The 21,062-nt window shown below is 35.3% G+C and overlaps 1 protein-coding gene across 1 annotated transcript; it reads left to right on the top strand.

The window, feature by feature from the left end:
• Window positions 1-233: 233 nt before the first annotated feature.
• On the top strand, window positions 234-1,119 carry LOC110580560 (cyclin-G1-like). Its single transcript, XM_044911705.1, is given in 2 exon segments — window positions 234-623; window positions 625-1,119. Coding segments are annotated over 2 exon segments (885 nt in total).
• The last annotated feature ends 19,943 nt before the right edge of the window (window positions 1,120-21,062 follow it).

The following is a 21,062-nucleotide window of genomic DNA, read 5'->3' as shown; positions in this document are numbered from 1 at the left end:
TCTAAATAAATAAAAAATTGCCCTTCCACTCCAAGCTGATCCTGTGGTGGGCAGTGTCCTCAGGGCGGCTCTGTGGAGACGTCCACCCAGGACAGCTCTCCCTCCCCGGGCCTCTCCCCTCTTACCCGTGAGTCCCCTCGCCTTATGGGCCTATTGGATCTGATATCATGGGGTGAGGTGAAAGCAGGCCCAGAGAGGGTGGTTACCGTTGAAGAGCCACAGTTGCGGTCAAGATGATAGAGGTGCTGACAACAACTGACTCTCAGAAACTGCTATACCAGCTGAATGCCCTGTTGGAACAGGAGCTGAGATGTCAGCCAAAGGTCTGCGGCTTGAGACTAATTGAATCTACACATGATAATGGCCTCAGAATGACTGCAAAGCTAAGGGACTTTGAAGTAAAAGATCTTAGTTTAACTCAGTTCTTTGGCTTCGACACGGAGACATTTTCTCTTGCTGTGAATTTACTGGACAGACTCCTGTCCAAAATGAAGGTACAGCCCAAATACCTAGAGTGTGTTGGGCTGAGCTGCTTCTATTTGGCTGTTAAATCAATAGAAGAGGAACGGAATGTCCAATTGACAACTGACTTGATCCAAATAAACCAATATAGAGTCAAGGTTTTCAGACTTGATGAGAATGGAAAAGATTGTATTGGAGAAGATGTGTTGGGAAGTCAAAGCTACTACTGCCTTTCAATTTCTGCAACTCTACTATTCACTCATTCAAGAAAACTTACCAATTAAAAGGAGGAATAGCCTTAATTTTGAAAGACTAGAAGCTCAACTTAAGGCATGCCACTGCAGGATCATATTTTCTAAAGCAAAGCCTTCTGTGTTGGCATTATCTATCATTGCACTGGAGATCCAAACACAGAAGTGTGTAGAGTTAACAGAAGGAATAGAATGTCTTCAGACACATTCCAAGATAAATGGCAGAGATTTGACCTTCTGGCAAGAACTTCTATCCAAGTGTTTAACTGAATATTCATCAAACAAGTGTTCCAAACTAAATGTTCAGAAGTTGAAAAGGATTGTTTCTGGACATACTGCATGGCAATTGAAGCATGGTTACTACAGAATAACCCACCTTCCAACAGTTCCTGAAATGGTTCCTTAATTGGATTGTTATAGCAACAAAAAGCTCTTCTCTGAAGCATTTCTCCACAATCCTGAGCTATGGATTTCATAGTGTTATAATGGATTTAAGCTGTGAAGCCTCAGAACATCACAACTAGTTTAGCATTGATGTTATCAGATTTGGGAAAACTACCTAATTAACAAGCTGTAGTGGAATTCAATTAAATTTGAATTCATCTGTGAGGCATACAAATCAAAGCTAAGAGCATAAATGTGAAATGTTAATAACAAGCCTGGGAAGGTAAACTGTAAATCTTCTTTTCTAACATTGACCCAACTTTCTATATTGGGTCAGTATATTGTATTTAGGTGTTATTAAAGTGGTAACCTAATTAAATTCTAAATTATGAGGTATACATCGAAACCAACATTTCACAAATGCACTTTTAAGGCATAACAAGGGTCACTATTCTAGGCAGTGAAAATGGTTTCTTGGTATCTATAGTGCAAGTAATAGATAATTCAGAGATTGGACTTTATTGATACTTGGGAATTACACTTAAATTTGAAGGCATTTTGGGCGCCTGGGTGGCTCAGTTGGTTAAGCAACTGCCTTCGGCTCAGGTCATGATCCTGGAGTCCCGGGATCGAGTCCCGCATCGGGCTCCCTGCTCAGCGGGGGGTCTGCTTCTCCCTCTGACCCTTCCCCCTCTCATGTGCTCTCTCTCTCTCTCAAATAAATAAATAAAATCTTTAAAAAAAATTTGAAGGCATTTTATAAAAGCAAAACTACACGCCTAGTCATTTTGGCATATTACGTTATCTTTAATATTTTTTCTAAAAAACAGGTGATGTTTATATCTATGATAAAATTTACACAATATCTACTGCCTCCATCTAATCCCATCAAGAAAATTTCTTTTTATTGTGTTAGTAATTCAAAATAGCTTCACTCCAAAAACTTGCTGATTTAACACTCCAGAGGTTTTTACTACGAGCTGTTTTTATAAAAACTGCTATTGCTTCTAATTTAGAATTCTTAAAGGAAGAGAATATACTTTCACTAATTGCCCCTCCTGTGCCAAAAGAAAGTCTAAAAATGTAAGTAGGCATCTTCATAATTATAAAGTTGTTAAGGTAGTATTCGAGATTTTCTATTAAGTCAGTGACTGTAAGGAGATCTACGGCATTAAAAATGTTGTAGGGGCGCCTGGGTGGCTCAGTTGTTAAGCATCTGCCTTCGGCTCAGGTCATGATGCCAGGGTCCGGGATCGAGCCCCGCATCGGGTTCCCTGCTTGGCAGGAAGCCTGCTTCTCCCTCTCCTGCTCCTCCTGCTTGTGTTCCCTCTCTCGCTGTGTCTCTCTCTCTATCAAATAAATAAATAAAATCTTAAAAAAAATGTTGTAAACAGTTACTCAGTGCAGCAAGTAGCCTGAGTCCATCCATAATGGCTGTGCCCAATTTTGACATCATGTTATGGGTAAATGTGCACTGGAAAATAAACCAAAGAAACACAATATATCTTATACTTCTGTGAACTGTGTTTTGTGGATAACTTCAGTTTTCCAAAAGGCTGATATATTTCAATAATTTGACTACATCAGTGTTAATTCTGAGTTGGCAGAGGTAGCTTAATCAACTACCATTATGTTTTGGTACTAAGGGATATATCTTTCAAGGTTATTGAAATGCAATAAATAAATAAATAAATAAATAAATAAATAAATAAATAAATAAATAATTTAAAAAAATTTCTCATACCCTTTGTATTTCACCTTTGCTTTTACTTCTCTTTTATTTCTCAACTTATTTACTTGAGTTCTCTTTCTTTTTAATGAGCATAGATAAAGGTTTATTAATTTTGTTTATTTCTTCAAAGAACGTCTTTTGGTTTCATTGATTTTTTGTTGTTGCTGTTTTTTAGTCTTCTTTTCATCTATTTTTTTCTAGTCTTTATTATTTTCTATTTTCTACTGGCTTTGGGCTCCTTTCCTTTTTCTTTCTAGTTCTCATAGGCGGAAATTTAGATTATTTATTTAATGTTTTTCTTTGTTTTTTCAGATAGGCATTTATTACTATTAACTACCCTCTTTAAACTGCGTTCACTGCACTCTTGATTTTGGACCTCTGTGGGAACAGTTTGAAAAGCACCTGGGATATACACAAATATTTATTGGCTAATCTTAGAACATGTGTCAAAAGGGCAAGGATTTGCAGATTTCTCCAGAAATAAAAGTGCTGATGGACACCATTTATATCCCCCTCGTCCAGCCTTGAAAGCTAGATGATCACAAGAGCCAGCACTAACATTTATTTTATGTTATTTATTTAACAGAGAGACAGCGAAAGCAGTTACACAAGCAGGAGGAGTGGGAAAGGGAGAAGTAGGCTTCCCGCCGAGCAGGGAGCCTGATGTGGGGTTCAATTCCAGGACCCTGGGATCATGACCTGAGCTAAAAGCAGACGCTTAATGACTAAGCCACCCAGGCGCCCCAGCACTGACATTTTCTATCTACTTTGCTATCACCTCATGCCCTGCCCCAGCATTTTCTTACACACACTCAATCAAACATGCCTGCCTTGACAGATGTTGCTCCAATGTGACTCCTGCCATAACAGCAGGCAGCCCAGGCCAGGACCAGTGAAACTCTAAAGTGAGTCTTACTCCGGTAAGGGGGGTCAGATAAGCCTTCCCAGCAGCATGTCTATAGTTCACAAAGCCAGGCCTCCTATCTACCTGTTCAGGGAGCAAGCCCCACCATTTCATGTACGTGCATCTGTAGCAGAGAGGCTAGTTGCAGACTGCCAGGCTGATTGCCAAGCCTTGCCCACCAGTGAGTCCATAATAACCACAAACAGACCTCTTAACTGTGCAGGGAGTAAACCTTGCCCAGTGCATACATAGCAGGAAAAGTGGGTCATTGTAGCCAGTTTGACTGAAGGCAATCATGGCTCAATCACAAGAGAAGGGTATGAGAAGTCTACACAAAGGACACCTCTGGATCTTACATTCTGGTGACTAGGGGAAATTGCACTAAAGTGAATGAATAAATTCAAGACAAGACTACTACTTTCAAGAAGAGGAGACATACATGACCTAACACAGAGAAACAGGGAGTTAGACAAATAAGAGAATAAAGGGCTGTGTCCCAAATGAAAGAACAATACAAAAATCACAGTAAAAGAGCTATAGGAAGGTAAGTTAAGCAATATGCCCAACAAAGAATTCAAAGTAATGGTCATAAAGATAGTCAATGGATTTGAGAAAAGAGTAAATGAAGTCAGTGAGAACTTCAACAGAGATAGGAAATACAAGAAAGAACCAGACAGAGATGAAGACTTCAACACCTCAAATAAAAAAAGGTACCAAAGGGAATCAATAGCAGATTAGAGGATTCAGAATGGATCGCCTATCTGGAAGATAGGGTAATGGACAGCAACCAAGATGAAAACAAAATAAAAAAGAATATGGGTGATGGGTATTAAGGAGGGTGCTTACTGTGATGAGCACTGGTTGTTATATGTAAATGATGAATCACTAAATTCTACTTCTGAAGCCAATATTACACTATATGTTAACTAACAAGAATTTTAATAATAATTAAAAAAGAATTAAAAAATGAGAATAGATTAAGGGAAATCAACAACATCCCCAAGGTTAATAACATTCACATTCTAGTGTTCCCAAAAGGAGAAGGGAGTGAGAGAAGGGAGCAGAAAATATATCTGAAGAAATAATAGTTGAAAACTTCTCGAATCTGTGAAAGGAAACAGACATCCATGTCCAGGAAGCACAGAGACCGCCTAAAAATGATAACCCAAAGAGGTCACACCAAAATACATAATAATCAAAATGGCAAAAATAAAGTTGAAGCAACAAGGGAAAATGAAACAGTTACATACAAGGGAAACCCCATAAGGCTCTCAACTGATTTTTTCAGCAGAGACTCGGCAGGCCAGAAGAGAGTGGCATATATTCAAAGTGCTGAAAGGAAAAACAAAAAAGTTGAATACTTAACCTGGCAAGGTTATTATTTAGAATGAAAGGAAAGATTGTTACCCTAATTAAAACAAAAAAGGTTAACACAATTTATTACCCTTAACCAGCCTTATAAGAAATGTCAAAGAGAATACATTAAGTGGAAAGAAAAGTCCATAATAAAAGTGAGAAAATTATAACAGGAAAAAATTTCACAAGTAAAACCAAACATATAGCAAAGTAGTAAACTTATCATTCATAAAGACATTATGAAAATTAAAACACAAAAGTAGTAAAATAAGTTGTATCTACAAAACTTAGTCAATGGAGGCAGAAAACAAAAAAAAAGATGTAAAATATGGCATCATATACATAAAATATGAAAGTGGGAGTGAAAATTTATGCTTTTAGATTTTGTTTGAACTTAGGTGACCATCAACTTAGTGTAGAATGCTATACACATAAGATGTTATAGATAAATTTTATGTTACCACAAATAAAAAATCTGTAACAGATTCACAAAAAATAAAGTAGGAATCAGAGCATATCACTAAAGAAAGCAATCAAACCACAAGGGAAGAGAAAACAAGAAGAAAGGAAAAGAGAACTACATAAACAACCACAGAGCAAATAACAAAATAACTCTACACCATTCAATAATTAAAATGTAAATGCACTAGAGTTACCTGGGTGGCTCAGTCAGTTAAGCACCTGCCTTCAGCTCAGGTCATGATCCCAGGGTCCCATGATCAAGCTCTGCTCAGTGAGAAGCCAGCTTCTCCCTCTCCCTCTGCTTCTCCTCTAGCTTGTGTTTTCTCTCTCTCTGTCAAACAAATAAAGTATTTTAAAAAAGTAAATGCAATAAATGCTCCAACCAAAAAACAGGGTGAGAGATTGGATTTAGAAAAAATATATATATCTATATGGTGCCTACAAGAGATTCACTTCAGGCCTAGAGACGTACACATTGAAAGTGAAGGGATGGAAAAACAAACAAAAGTGAAAAACAAGTGAGGACAGTAATATTTATATGAGACAAAATAGACTTTAACAGATAGGAAGAGACAAAGAAGGACACTACATGATGACAAAAGAATTGAAGAGGTTACTTTCAATGTTCTCCTCTAGGACTTTGATGGATTCTTGTCTCACATTGAGGTGTTTCATCCATTTTGAGTTTATCTTTGTGTATGGTGTTAGAGAATGGTCGAGATTCATTCTTCTGTATATAGCTGTCCAATTTTTCCAGCACCATTTATTGAAGAGACGGTCTTTTTCCCATTGCATATTTTTTCCTGCTTTGTCAAAGATTATTTGACCATAGAGTTGAGGGTTCATTTCTGGGCTCTCTATTCTTTTCCATTGGTCTATATGTCTGTTTTTGTGCCAGTACCATGTTGTCTTGGTGATCACTGCTTTGAAATATAGCTTGAAATCAGACAACGTGATGCCGCCAGCTTTGTTTTGCTTTTTCAACATTTTCTTGGCCTCTTCGACATCTGCCACATCAACTTCTTTCAAGATACATCTCCAACGGCAAGTGAAACAAAAGCAAAAATGAACTTTTGGGACTTCATCAAGATAAAAAGTTCTGCACAGCAAAGGAAATAGTCAACAAAACAAAGAGGCAACACACGGAATGGGAGAAGATTTTTTGCAAATGACACTACAGAAAAGGGGCTGATATCCAAGATCTATAAAGAACGTCTCAAACCCAACACCCAAAAAACAAACAATCAAGTCAGAAAATGGGCAGAAGTCATGAACAGACACTTCTCAAAAGAAGACATACAAATGGCTAACAGACACATGAAAAAATGTTCATCATCATTAGCCATTAGGTAAATCCAAATCAAAACCACATTGAGATACGATCTTACACCAGTTAAAATGGCAAAAATTGACAAGACAAGAAACAACAAACGTTGGAGAGGTTGTGGAGAAAGGGGAACCCTCTTACACTGTTGTTGGGAATGCAAGCTGGTACAGCCACTTTGGAAAACAGTGTGGAGGTTCCTCAAAAATTTAAAAATAGAGCTACTCTATGACCTAGCAATTGCACTCCTGGGTATTTACCCCAAAGACACAGATGTAGTGAAAGGAAGGGCCATATGCATCCCAATGTTCACAGCAGTAATATCCACAATAGCCAAACTGTGGAAAGAGCCAAGATGCCCTTCAACAGATGAATGGATAAAGAAGATGTGGTCCATATATGCAATGGAATATTACTCAGCCATCAGAAAAGATGAATACCCAACTTTTACATCAACATGGATGGGACTGGAGGAGATTATGCTAAGTGAAATAAGTCAAGCAGAGAAAGTCAATTATCATATGGTTTCACTTATTTGTGGAACATAAGGACTAGCATGGAGGACATTAAGAGAAGGAAGGGAAAAATGAAGGGGGGGGGATCGAAGGAGGAGATGAACCATGAAAGACTATGGACCCTGAGAAACAAACTGAGGGTTTTAGAGGGGAGGGTGTGGGGGGATGGGTTAACCCGGTGATGGTTATTAAGGAGGGCATGTATTGCATGGAACACTGGGTGTTATGTGCAAACAATGAATCATGGAATACTACATCAAAAACTAATGATGTACTGTATGGTGACTAACATAACACAATAAAATTAAATTTAATAAAAAAAAGAATCAATCCAATTAGAGGATAGAATAACTGTAAATATTTATGCACCCAAATAGGAACAGCTAAACACATAAAGCAAATACCAACAGACATAAAGGGAGAAACTGGCAGTAATATCATAGGTATAGGAAATTTAATATCCCACTTGCATCAATAGATAAATCATCCAGATGGGAATCAATAAGAAATCCAAACTTTTGAATGATACATTAGACCAGATGGACCTAATACACATGCAAAACATTCCATCCAAAGAGAGCAGAATACAAATTTTTTTTCAATTGCATGTGAAATATTCTCCAGAATAGATCACGTTTGGTCACAAGAAAAGTGTCAATCAATATAAGAAGTTTGAAATCATATCAGGTATCTTTCAGATCACAATTTTATAAAGGAAGAAATTACTACAAAGAAAGAAAAAATGGAAATATTATAAATACATGCTTCCATACAAATTTTAGAATTGTTTGTTCTAGCTCTGTGAAAAATTCTGGTGTTATTTTGAAAGGGATTGCATTGAATGTGTAGATTGCTTTGAGTAGTATAGACATTTGAACGATATTTGTTCTTCTAATCCACAGACATGGAATAGTCTTCCATTTCTTTGTGTTTTCCTCAATTTTTTTCATAAGTGTTCTATAGTTTTCAGAGTACAGATCTTTTACCTCTTTGGTTAGATTTATTGCTAGGTATCTTACAGTTTCTGGTGCAATTGTAAATGGGACCAATTCCTTGATTTCTCCTTCTGCTTCTTCATTATTAGTGCAGAGAAGAGCAAAAGACTTCTGTGCCTTGATTTCATATTTTGTGATACTGAATTCCTGTATCAGTTTTAGAAATTATTTGGTGGAGTCTTTCAGGTTTCCTACATAGTGTATCATGTTGTGTGCAAAGACTGGAAGTTTGACTTCTGCCGATTTGAATGCCTTTATTTCTTTTTATTGCTGAGGCTAGGACTTCCAGTACTATGTTGAACAACAGTGAGTGTGGCTATCCCTGTTGTGCTCCAGAACTTTGGGGAAAAACTCTCAGTTTTTCCCAATTGAGAATGATATTAACTGTGGGACTTTCATATATGACCTTTATGATGTTGAGGTATGCTCCTTCTATCTCTACATTCTTCAGGGCTTTTATCAAGAAAACATTCTGCATTTTGTCAAATGCTTCTTCTGCATCTATTGAGAGAATCATATGGTTATTATCCTTTCTGTTATTAATGTGGTGTATCATGTTAATTGATTTGCATATATTGAACCACTCCTGCAGCCTAGGAATAAATCCCACTTGGTCGTGGTGAATGATCCTTTAAATGTACTGTTGGATTTGATTAGCTAGTATCTTGTTGAGAATTTTTGATTCTGTGTTCATCAGGGATATTAGTTTAATTCTCCTTTTTAGGGGTGTCTTTGTCTGGTTTTGGAATCAAGGAATGCTGGCCTCATAGAATGAGTTTTGAAGTTTTCCATTCATTTCCATTGTTTTGGAATAGTTTCAGAAGAATGGATATTAATTCTTCTTTAAATATTTGGTAAAATTCCTCTGGGAAAAGACCCCAAATAGTCAAAATAATGTTGAAAAAGAAAATTAGAGCTGGAAGCATTACAATTCCAGACTTCAAGCTGTGTTACCAAGCTGTAATCATCAAGACAGTATGGTACTGGCACAAAAAGAGACACATAGATCAATGGAACAGAATAGAGAACCCAGAAATGGACCCTCAACTCTATGTTCAACTAATCTTCAACAAAGCAGAAAAGAATATCCAATGGAAAAAAGACAGTCTCTTCAACAAATGGTGTTGAGAAAATTGGACAACCACATGCCGAAGAACGAAACTGGACACTTTCTTACACCATACACAAAAATAACTTCAAAGTGGATGAAAGACCTAAATGACAGACAGCAATACATCAAAATCCTAGAAGAGATCACAGGCAGCAAACTTTTTAATGTCAGCTGCATCAACTTCTTACTAGACACATCTCCAAAGGCAAGGGAATCAAAAGCAAAAATGAGTTATTGGAACTACATCAAGATGAAAAGATTCTGCACAAAAAAAGGAAACAATTAACAAAACTAAAAGACAACCAACAGAATGGGAGAAGGTATTTGCAAAAGACGTGGGACAAAGGGCTAGTATCCAAAATCTATAAAGAACTTATCAAACTCAATACCAATAAATTAAAAATGCAGTCAAGAAAGAGCAGAAGAGAGCGCCTGGGTGGCTCAGTTGTTAAGCGTCTGCCTTTGGCTCGGGTCATGATCCCAGGGTCCTGGGATCAAGCCCCACATCGGGCTCCCTGCTCGGCAGGAAGCCTGCTTCTCTTTCTCCCACTCCCCCTGCTTGTGTTCCCTCTTTCACTGTGTCTCTCTCTGTCAAATAAATGGATAAAATCTTTAAAAAAAAAAAAAAAGAAAGGGCAGAAAACATGAACAGATATTTCTCCAAAGAATACATACAATGGCCAAGGAAACATGAAAACCTGTTCAACATCAGACATCATCAGGGAAATACAAAAGAAAACCACAATGACATATCACCTCACACTAGTCTGAATGGCTAAAATTAACTGCTCTGGAAACAACAGATGTTGGCACAGATTCAGAGAAAGGGGAACCCTCTTACACTGTTGGGAAGGCAAACTGGTGCAGCCACTCTGGAAAACAGCATGGAGTTTCCTCAAAAAATTAAAAATAGAACGACCCTACAACCCAGCAGTTGCACTACTATGTATTTATCCAAAGGATACGAAAATACTGATTCAAATGAGCACATGCACCCTATTGTTTATAGCAGCACTATCCACAATAGCCAAAATATGGAAAGAACCCAAATATCCATTGACTAATGAATGGATAAGGAAGAAATGGTATGTGTATATACAATGGAATATTACTCAACCATCAAAAGAATGAAATCTTGCCATTTGCCATGACATGGATGGAACTAGAGTGTATTATGCTAAGCAAAATGAGTCAGTCAGAGCAAGACAAATACCATATGATTTCACTCATATGTGGAATTTAAGAAACAAAGCAGATGAACATAGGGGAAGGGAAGAAAAATAAAAGAAGATAAAGACAGAGGGAAGCAAACCATAAGAGACTCTTAAATTTAGGGAACAAACCAAGGTTTGCTGGAAGGGAGGTGGGTGGAGGGATAAGGTAAATAGGTGATGGGCATTAAGGAGAGCACTTGTTTTAATGAGCACTTGGTGTTCTATGCAGGTGATGAATCACTAAATTCTACTCCTGAAACTAACACTACAGTATATGTTAACTATCTAGAATTTATTTATTTATTTATTTTAAAGACTGACTTTATTTATTTATTTATTTATTTATTTATTTATTTATTTATTTGACAGAGACGCAGTGAGAGAGGGAACACAAGCAGGGGGAGAGGGAGAGGGAGAAGCAGGCTTTCTGCTGAGCAGGGAGCCCGATGTGGGGCTCAATCCCAGGACCCAGGGATCATGACCTGAGCCGAAGGCAGACGCTTAACAACTGAGCCACCCAGGCACCCCCCTATCTAGAATTTAAATGAAGTCTTGAAAGAAAAATAAATACTATAAACACATGGAGGCTAAACATCATGCTACTAAACAAATCAATGAAGAAATAAAAAAATACATAAGGGCAGATAAAAATGTATACAAATGGTCCAAAATCTTGGGGATGTAGCAAAAGCAGTTCTAACAGGGAAATGTATAGTGATACAGGCCTATGCACACACACACACACACACACAAACAAACAAGAAAAATTTGAAATAAACAACATAAGTTCACACATAACGGAGCTAAAAGAAAAACAAAAACACACAAAAAAGCACGCACAAAGCTAAGAGAAAAAGGACATAGAAAAAAATAGAGTGGAAATAAATGTAACAGAGACTTAAAAAATAACAGAAAAGATTAATAAAACCAAGAGCTAGTTCTTTGAAAAAATACTCTTATGTGATAAAATTTTAGTCAGACTCATGAAGAAGAAAAAACGTCTGAAATAAATTCAGAAATGATGGAAGAGAAATAACAACCAATACCACAGAAATACATATACAAGATAATATAATAAAAAATATGGCAACAAATTAGACAACCTAGAGGAGATGAATAAATTCCTAGAAATATACAAAGTTCCAAAACTGAAACAGGAAAAAATATGAAATTTGAACAAATCTATTACTAGTAATAAAATTAAATCAGTAATCAAAAATTCCTAATAACAACAACAGCAACAACAAGTTCAGGATGAGGTGGCTTCACAGGTGAATTCTACTAAACATTTAAAAGAAAAGTTAATGTCTATTCTCAAAATGTTTTAATAAAAGAGGAGGGAATATTTCCAAATTCATCCTACAAAGTCAGCATTATCCTGATGCCAAAATCAGACAAAACCATTACAAAAAAAGAAGAAGAAGAAAGAAAAAGAAAAGAGAAAAAAAAAAAACAGGCCAAAATCTATGATGAATATAGAGGAAAAATCTTCAACTAAATATTAGCAAACTGAACCCAACAAAACACTAAATAAAAGTCACCATGATCAAGTGGGATTCATGACAGTGATGCAAGTGTGGTTCAATATTCACAAATCAATCAATAGGATACATCAAATTAACAATAACAATAAAAATATGATCATCTCAATAGATGCAGAAAAATTACTTGACAAATTTCAACATTGTTTCATGATAAAAACTCTTAACAATGTGAGGTTATAAGGAACATGCCTCAACATAATAAAGGTTATATATGGAAAGCCCACAGCTAACATCATTCTCAATGTTAAAAAACTGAGCTTTTCCTCTAAGATCTGGAAAAAGATAAGCTTGTCCACTCTCACCACCTTCACTCAACACAGTAGTGGAAAACTTAGCTGAAGGAACCAGACAAGAAAAATAAATTAAAAGCATCCAAATTTATAAGGAAGAAGTAAAACTGCAACTAATTACAGATAACTTTATGTAAAAAAACCTAAAAACTCCACCAAAAATATTAGAATGGATGTATGAATTCAGCAAAGTTGGAGGACATGAAGTTAATATACAGAAATCTGTTGCAATTCTATACACAATAACAAAATATCAGAAAGTGAAATTTAAAAATATATATATATCATTTACATCTGCACTGAAAGAATAAAACACACAGGAATAAATGTAAGGAAGGAGGTGAAAGACCTATAATCTGAAAACTATCAGACATTGATAAAAGAAATTGAAGATGACAGAACCAAATTAAAAGATATCCCATTCACATTGATTGGAAGAATTAATAGCATTAACAATGTCATACTACACAAAACAATCTACAGAATCAATGCAGTGCATATCAAAATACTAATAGAATTTTTCACAAAACTAGAAGAAATAATTCTAAAATTTGCATGCAACACAAAAATCTTGAATAGCCAAAGCAATCTTGAGAAAGAACACAGCTAGAGGTATCACAATCCTAGATTTCAAGATATACTACAAAGCTATAATAATCAAAACATTACAGTGCTGAAAAAAAAATAGACAATCAATGCAAGAGCATAGAGAGTCCAGAAATAAACCCACAGCTACTTGGCCAATTAACCTATGACAAAAGAGACAAGAATATACAATGAGGAAAAGATATTTTCAAAAAATGGTGTTGGGGGGCGCCTGGGTGGCTCAGTTGGTTGAGCAACTGCCTTCGGCTCAGGTCATGATCCTGGAGTCCCAGGATCGAGTCCCGCATCGGGCTCCCTGCTCAGCAGGGAGTCTGCTTCTCCCTCTGACCCTCCTACCTCTCATGCTCTCTGTCTCTCATTCTCTCTCTCGCAAATAAATAAAATCTTAAAAAAAAAAAATGGTGTTGGGAAAACTGGACAGCTAAGTGCAAAAACATAAAACTGAACCCTTTTCTTGCACTATACACAAAAATAAACTCAAAATGGATTAAATATGTAAATGTGAGACCCAAAACCATAAAGCTGCTAAAACAAAACAATGGTGGTAATCTCTTGGATAAAGGTCTTAGCAACATATTTATTTATATGTCTCCTCTGAAAAGGGCAACAAAAGGAAAACTAAACTATTGGGACTACACCAAAATAAAAAGTTTTTTCACAGCAAACTATCAACAAAATGACAAGGAAACCTAGTAAATGGGAGAAAATATTTGCAAAGGACATATTTGATGAGGTGTTAATATCCAATATATATACATAGATCCTATATAATTCAAAAGTCTAAGTTAAAAGTGTGCAGAGGACCTGAATTGACTTTTTTTTTCCCCCAAAGGAGACATACAGATGGCCAACAGACAAATGAAAAGATACTCAACATCACTAATCATTAGAGAAATGTAAACCAAAACCACAATGAGATATCGCCTCAAACCAGTCAGAATGGCTAATATCAAAAAACAAGAAATAACTGTTGGTGAGGACATGGAAAAAAGGGAACTATTGTGTATTGTTAGTAAGAATGTAATTTAGTGTAACCATTGTGAAAAACAGTATAGAGCTTCCTCAAAACATTAAAAATAGAAATACCATATTATTTAATAATTCTACTACTGGTATTTACCCAAAGGGAGAAAAACACTAATTCAGAAAGATTATGCAACCCCATGTTTATTACAGCATTATTCACATTAACCAAGTGATGAACACAACCCAAGTGTCTGTTGATAAATGAAAGGACAAGAAAGAAGTGGTATATATATATATGCAATGGAATATTAGCCATGAAAAAGAATGAAATTTTGCTGTTTGTGACAAGATGTATTGACAGATGATATTATGTTAAATGAAAGAAGTCAGATGAACTCAAATACTATATGATGCCACTTATATGTGAAATTTTAAAAAAGCAAATGAACAAAGACTCTTCAGTACAGAGAATAAACTGGTGGTCACCCAGGTAAAGTGGGTGGGGGTGGGTAAAATAGATGAAGGGAATTAAGATGTACAAACTTCTAGTTATAAAATAAATAAGTTGTGGAGCTGAAATGTGCAACGTAGAGAATATAGTCAATAATATTTATTTTTTTCAAGATTTTATTTATTTATTTGAAAGAGGGAGAGAGAAAGAGAGCAGGAGTGGGGGGAGGAGGAACAGAGGAAGAGGGAGAAACAGACTCCTTGCTGAGCAGGGAGCCTGATGTGGGGCTTGATCCCAGGACCCCGGAGTCATGATCTGAGCTGAAGGTAGACGCTTAACCGACTGAGCCACCCAGGCACCCCATGTCAATATTTAAATAATATTGTATGGTGACAGATGGTCACTACACTTACTGTGGTGAACATTGATTCTTTATGTTGTACACCTGAAACAAATAGAACATTGTATATTTATTATACTTCAATAATAAATTAAACGTGTTACTATCCAAAGTTTATAGGAAACTTGGAACTCAATAAAAAAATAATGTGATTACAATAGGGTAAATATCTGCATATACATTTCTGCAAGGAAGACATGCAGGTATCCAAAGGGGACATAAAAAGTTGCTCAACATTACTAATCATCAGCAGAATTAAAATCCAAAGCACAATGACATATCACCCTCATATCTGTTAATATGGTTATTATCAAATAAACAAAGTTAAGTGTTGGCAAGAATGTGGAGAAAAAAGGAATCTGTGTATACTCTGGGTGAGAATTTAAATCAATGTGGGCACTATGAAAAACAATAGTTTTTTTAACGGTGGTCCCTCAAAAAAAAGAAAAAAAAAACGGAATACAATATGATTCAGTAATCCCACTTCTGCATATGTATCTAAAGGACATAAAATCATTATCTTGAAGATATATCTCCATTTCCATGCGTACTGCAGCATTATTCACAAAAGCCAAGACATGCAAATGACCTAAATTTCCATTGACATTCAAATGGATAAAGAAAATGTGGTATATACATATAATAGAATATTATCCAGGCATTAAAAGAAGGAAATACTGTCATATGTGACACTGGTGAACCTGGAGGGCATTGTACTAAGTGAAGTAAGCCAGGTAGCTATTGTCAAACATTGTACAGTCTCACTTATATGTGGAATTTTAACAAGTCGAATTTATGGAAACACAATAGAATGGTAGTTGCCAGGGCTTACAGGGGGTGGGAGAAATGAGGACATGTTCATCTATGGGTACAAATTGTTGTTTATAAGTTCAATAAATTATGGGATTTAATGGATAGCATGATGATATAGTTAATAATACAGTATTTTGTGCTTAAAATTTTCTATGAGAGTAGATCTTAAATTTTTCACCACAAACAAGAAAATTGGTAACTCTGTGATGTGATAAATGAGTTATAGAACTTGACTGTGGTAATTATTTCACAATGTATGTATATTTTGAATCACTATGTTATATAAATTAAATATATACATATTATTTGCAATTTGTATCTCAATATAGTAGGAAGAAAATATCCAGAACTTCACATTGTTAAATTCATAAAGTTAACCAAATTTTTGGTTAAAAACAAACTTCTATAGGAAAAAAAAGGAGATAATCTTTATGATTTAAGCACATATTAAACCACATATGTGGTTTAGGCAAATATTTCCCAATAGAACCCCAAAAGCACAAACAAAATAATTAAAAATGGAATTGCATAAACATTAAAATTTATGCTTTTGAAAAACAATGTTAAAATAATAAAAAGGCAAGCCACAGACCAGAGGAAATGATTGTCAAAGACATATCTGGTAAATGATTGTATTTAGAATATATAAAGTTTTCTTATAACAATAGAAAGTGGATGAACAATTCATTTTTTTAATGGGCAAATTATGTGAACAGATATGACACCAAAAAGAAAAAAAGAGATACAACAAATAAACAAATGAAAATGTGTTCAACACTATTAATTAGGGAAATATAATTTAGTAGGGAAATACAAATAAGTCCTGAAGACCGAATACACTGTAGAGTAACTATAGACAACAAAACTCTTGGGAAGACACTAGATTTTAATTGTTGCCAACACTAGAAGAAATAATAATTATGTGGCTCAATAGAGGTGTTCGCTAATGCTACTATGACAATCATATTGCAATACAAAGTTATAAAATCAATGTTTACTCCTTAAACTTACAGTGTTGTATGTTAAATATAACTCAATTAAAAAAAACAATAAAACACCATATTATGTCCATAAAAATTGTCAATATAAAACAAAACAAAACAAAACAAAACAAACAACACAAAACAACCAAACATTGAAAATACCAAATATTTTCAGGGATATGGTGAAATTGGCTTTTAAATATTGCTTGTAGGAGTTTCAAATGCTACAGCAATTTTGGAAATATTTTGGTGGTTTCTTATAAAGTTAAATATACACTAACCATATGACTCAATAATCCCACCCCAAAGTATTTAACTAAACAAATTAAAATCTATGGGGAAAAGTTATCCCGTGGTGGGTAAGGTTAGAGGTGTAAGGTGTGTGCTCAGAGGAAATATTAAAGAAATATTAAGGAAAATGGCCTTGCTTAGGAAATGCACTGAGTCTCTAATGTCTCCTTATGAACAAGATCATATTAGTGTCTTTTGTAGCAAGAAGTCATTATAGTGGAGAAATTGTGAAAAGACATAGAGATACATGTGTTTGAATTCCGATTATTCCACTTACTGACTATATGATGTTGGGCAAATTTTTTTTTTTAAAGATTTTATTTATTTATTTGACAGAGAAAGACACAGCGAGAGAGGGAACACAAACAGGGAGTGGGAGAGGGAGAAACAGACTCCCCGCCGAGCAGGGAGCCCGATGCGGGACTCGATCCCGGGACTCCAGGATCATGACCTGAGCCGAAGGCAGTCGCCCAACCAACTGAGCCACCCAGGCGCCCGATGTTGGGCAAATTAATGATGCTTTGTATTCTTCAATTTTAAAGTGGGGACAACAATGTTACTACTTTACAGGGTTTTTTTTTAAGATTAAATTGATAATATTAGTAGTTAATATTTATGGAGCACTTACTAGGTGTCAAGCGGTCTGACAACTACCTTTCATGTTAAATTTCAAGAATATCTCAAGACATTTTTAAGGGATAATGATTCCATTTTGAACAATGATTTATAAAATCAGAAAAGAAAAAAAATGTGGATTTTGTCTACACTATATTTTTAAAGATTTATTTTTTATTTGAGAGAGAGAATGGAGGTGGGGGGAGAGGCAGAATGAGAAGGGGAGTCCTAAGCAGACTCCACACTGAGTGCAGATCCCTACATGGGGCTAAATCTCCCCACCCTGAGATCATGTCCAGAGCCAAAACCAAGAGTCAGGTGCTGAACCAACTGTACCACATGTGAACCCCTGTCTACAGTATCTTTAAGGAGAAGTCTACACTGGGCACTAGGAAAATGGCCAGTAGACTCATTTCACTTGACTTTGATAACAGTGGTTATAATTGTTGTTTGCGTGGAGTGGTACCTTTCCCATTGGCTTTAATTATATCCTTTATGTAGATTGGATAGCAGTGATGTAGATGTGGGGCATAAAAAACACTGTTGTACTGAAAGAGATACATCAACACTACAACTAGTCCTATAGGCTTGAACATCTGAGAATAGCAGCATTTTCATAAGTCACTTTCTGAAATGCCACTACTATTACCACAATTACTTCTATATCAGTAATGACATTTACTGCCATTTTTAATGTAATTACTATACACCTTCCAAAATTTAAGAAGTTACATGCAACATCTCATTTACACTTACGAGGTAGCACGTTTTTTTACTTTATCTTTTATTAAGTTATTTTATGTAAATTTAGGATATTAACATACAGTGTTATATTAGCTTCAGGTGTACAAAACAGTAATTCAATAATTCCATATATAATAATTCCATATATTACTATTCCATAGTACACTCATCATGATAAATGTACTCTTTAATCCCCATCACCTATTTTACACATCCCCCCACCTACCTCCCCTCTGGTAACCATCAGTTTGTTCCCCATAATTAAAAGAACCTGTTTCTTGGTTTCTCTCTCTCTTTTTATTTCCATTGCTCATTTCTTATGTTTCTTAAATTCCACATATGAGTGGAATCATATGGTATTTGTCTTTCTCTGACTTATTTCACTTAGTATAAAACTTTCTAGCACCATCCATGTTGTTGCAAGTGGCAGGATTTCTTGTTTTTATGGCTGAATTATATATATATATATATATACCACTTCTTCCTTATCCACTCATCTATCAATGGTCACTTGGGATGTTTCCATAATTTGGCTATTGTAAACAATGCTACAACAAACATAGAGGTGCATGTATCCCTTTGAATTAATGTTTTTATATCTTTTGGATAAATACCTGTAAGGTAGTTCATTATAATCTTTGAGGAACTTCCATACCGTTTTCTACAGTTACGGCACAAGTTTGCATTCCCACCAACAGTCCACAAGTGTTCTTTTTCTCCACATCTTCTCCAACACTTGTTTCTTGTGTTTTTGATTTTAGCCATTCTGACTGGTGTGGAGTGATATCTCATTGTAGTATTGATTTGCATTTCCCTGATAATGTGTGATGTTGAGCACCTTTTCATGTGTCTCTTAATCATCTGCATGTCTTCTTTGTAGAAATGTCCGTTCATGTCTTCTCATTTTTAATTGGATTATTTATTTCTTGTGTGTTGAGTTGTATCAATTTTCTATATATTTTGGATACTAACCCTTAAACAGATATGTCATTTGCAAATATATTCTCCCATTTAATAGGTTGCCTTTTAGTTTTGTTGATTCTTTGCTGTGCAGAAGCTTTTTATGTTGATGTAGTCCCAAAAGTATATCATTGCTTTTGTTTCCCTTGCTTCAGGAGACATATCTAGAAAGATATTGTTACTGCTGATGTTGGAGAAATTACTTCCTGTGCTTTCTTCTAGGACCATTATGGTTTCAGGTCTCCCATTTAGGTCTTTAATTTTTGTGTATGGTGAGAGGATGGTCCAGTTTCATTCTTTTGCATGAAGCTGTCCAATTTACCCAACACCATTTCTTGAAGTGACATTTTCCTCTTGTATATTCTTTCCTGCTTTGTTGAAGATTAATTGACCATATAATTGTGGGTTCATTTCTGGGTATTCTGTTCTGTTCCATTTATCTATGTGTCTATTTTTGTGCCAGTACCATACTGTGGTGTTTTTGTTTTTGTTTTAGTACCATACTGTTTTCATCACTACAGCTTTGAAATATATTTTTAAGCCTGGAATTGTGATACCTACATTTTGTTTTTCTTTCTCAAGAATTCTTTTGCTATTCAGGGTCATTTGTGGTTCCATACAAATTTTGGATTACTTATGATAGTTCTGTGAGAAATGCTGTTGGTATTTTGATAGGGATTGCATTAAATATGTAGATTGCTTGGGGTAATATAGAATTTTTAACAGTATTGGGTCTTATAATTAATGAGCATGAAATTTTTCTTCATTTGTGTTATCTTCAATTTCTGTCATTAATGTTTTATAGCTTTTGAAGTGCAGGTCTTTTACCTCCTTGGTTAAGTTTATTCTTAGGTATTTTATTCTTTTTGGTGCAATTGTAGATAGGATTGTTTTCTTAATTTCTCTTTCTGCTGCTTCATTATTAGCTTACAGAAATGCAATAGACTTCTGTACATTAGTTTTGTGTCCTGTGACTATACTGAATTTATTTATCAGTTCCAGTAGTTTTTTGGTGGAGTCTTTCGGGTTTTCTATATATAGTAACATGTTATCTGCAAATAGTATGAATTTTACTTCTTCCTTACCAATGTGGATGCCTTTTATTTCTTTTTGTGGTCTAATTGCTTTTGATAGGGCTTCCAGTACTATGCTGATAAATATGGTGACAGCAGACATCCTTGCCTTGTTTCTGACCTTTGGAGGAAAACTCTCAGCTTTTGTGTTTTTTTTTGTTTTGTTTTTGTCATGAGTATAATGTTTCCTTTTTTTTTTTTTCTTATAAGGTTTTTATTATGTTGAGGTATGCTCCCTCTAGGCTTACTTTGTTGAGGGTTTTTATCATGAATGAATGTTGTCCTTTATCAAATGCTTTTTCTGCATCTATTAAAATGATCATATGGTTTATCTTTTCTCTTACTGATGTGATGTACAATGTTGATTGATTTGCAAATATTGAACCATCCTTGAATCCTGACAATAAATCCCACTTGATCATAGTGATTGATTATTTAATGTATTGTTGGATTTGGCTTCCTAGCATTTTGTTGGATTTTTTTTACATCTGTGTTCAATAGAGATATTGGTCTGTAGTTCTCCTTGACTGTGGTAGCTTTATCTGGTTTTGGTATCAGGATAATGCTGACCTTATGTAATGCATTTGGAAGTTTTCCTTCCCTTTCTATTGTTTGG

This window comes from Neomonachus schauinslandi, chromosome X (genome assembly GCF_002201575.2).
Source record: "Neomonachus schauinslandi chromosome X, ASM220157v2, whole genome shotgun sequence".
Lineage (NCBI taxonomy): Eukaryota > Metazoa > Chordata > Mammalia > Carnivora > Phocidae > Neomonachus > Neomonachus schauinslandi.
Note: the sequence above shows the minus strand (reverse complement) of the source record. Positions and strands in the feature narration are given on the sequence as shown.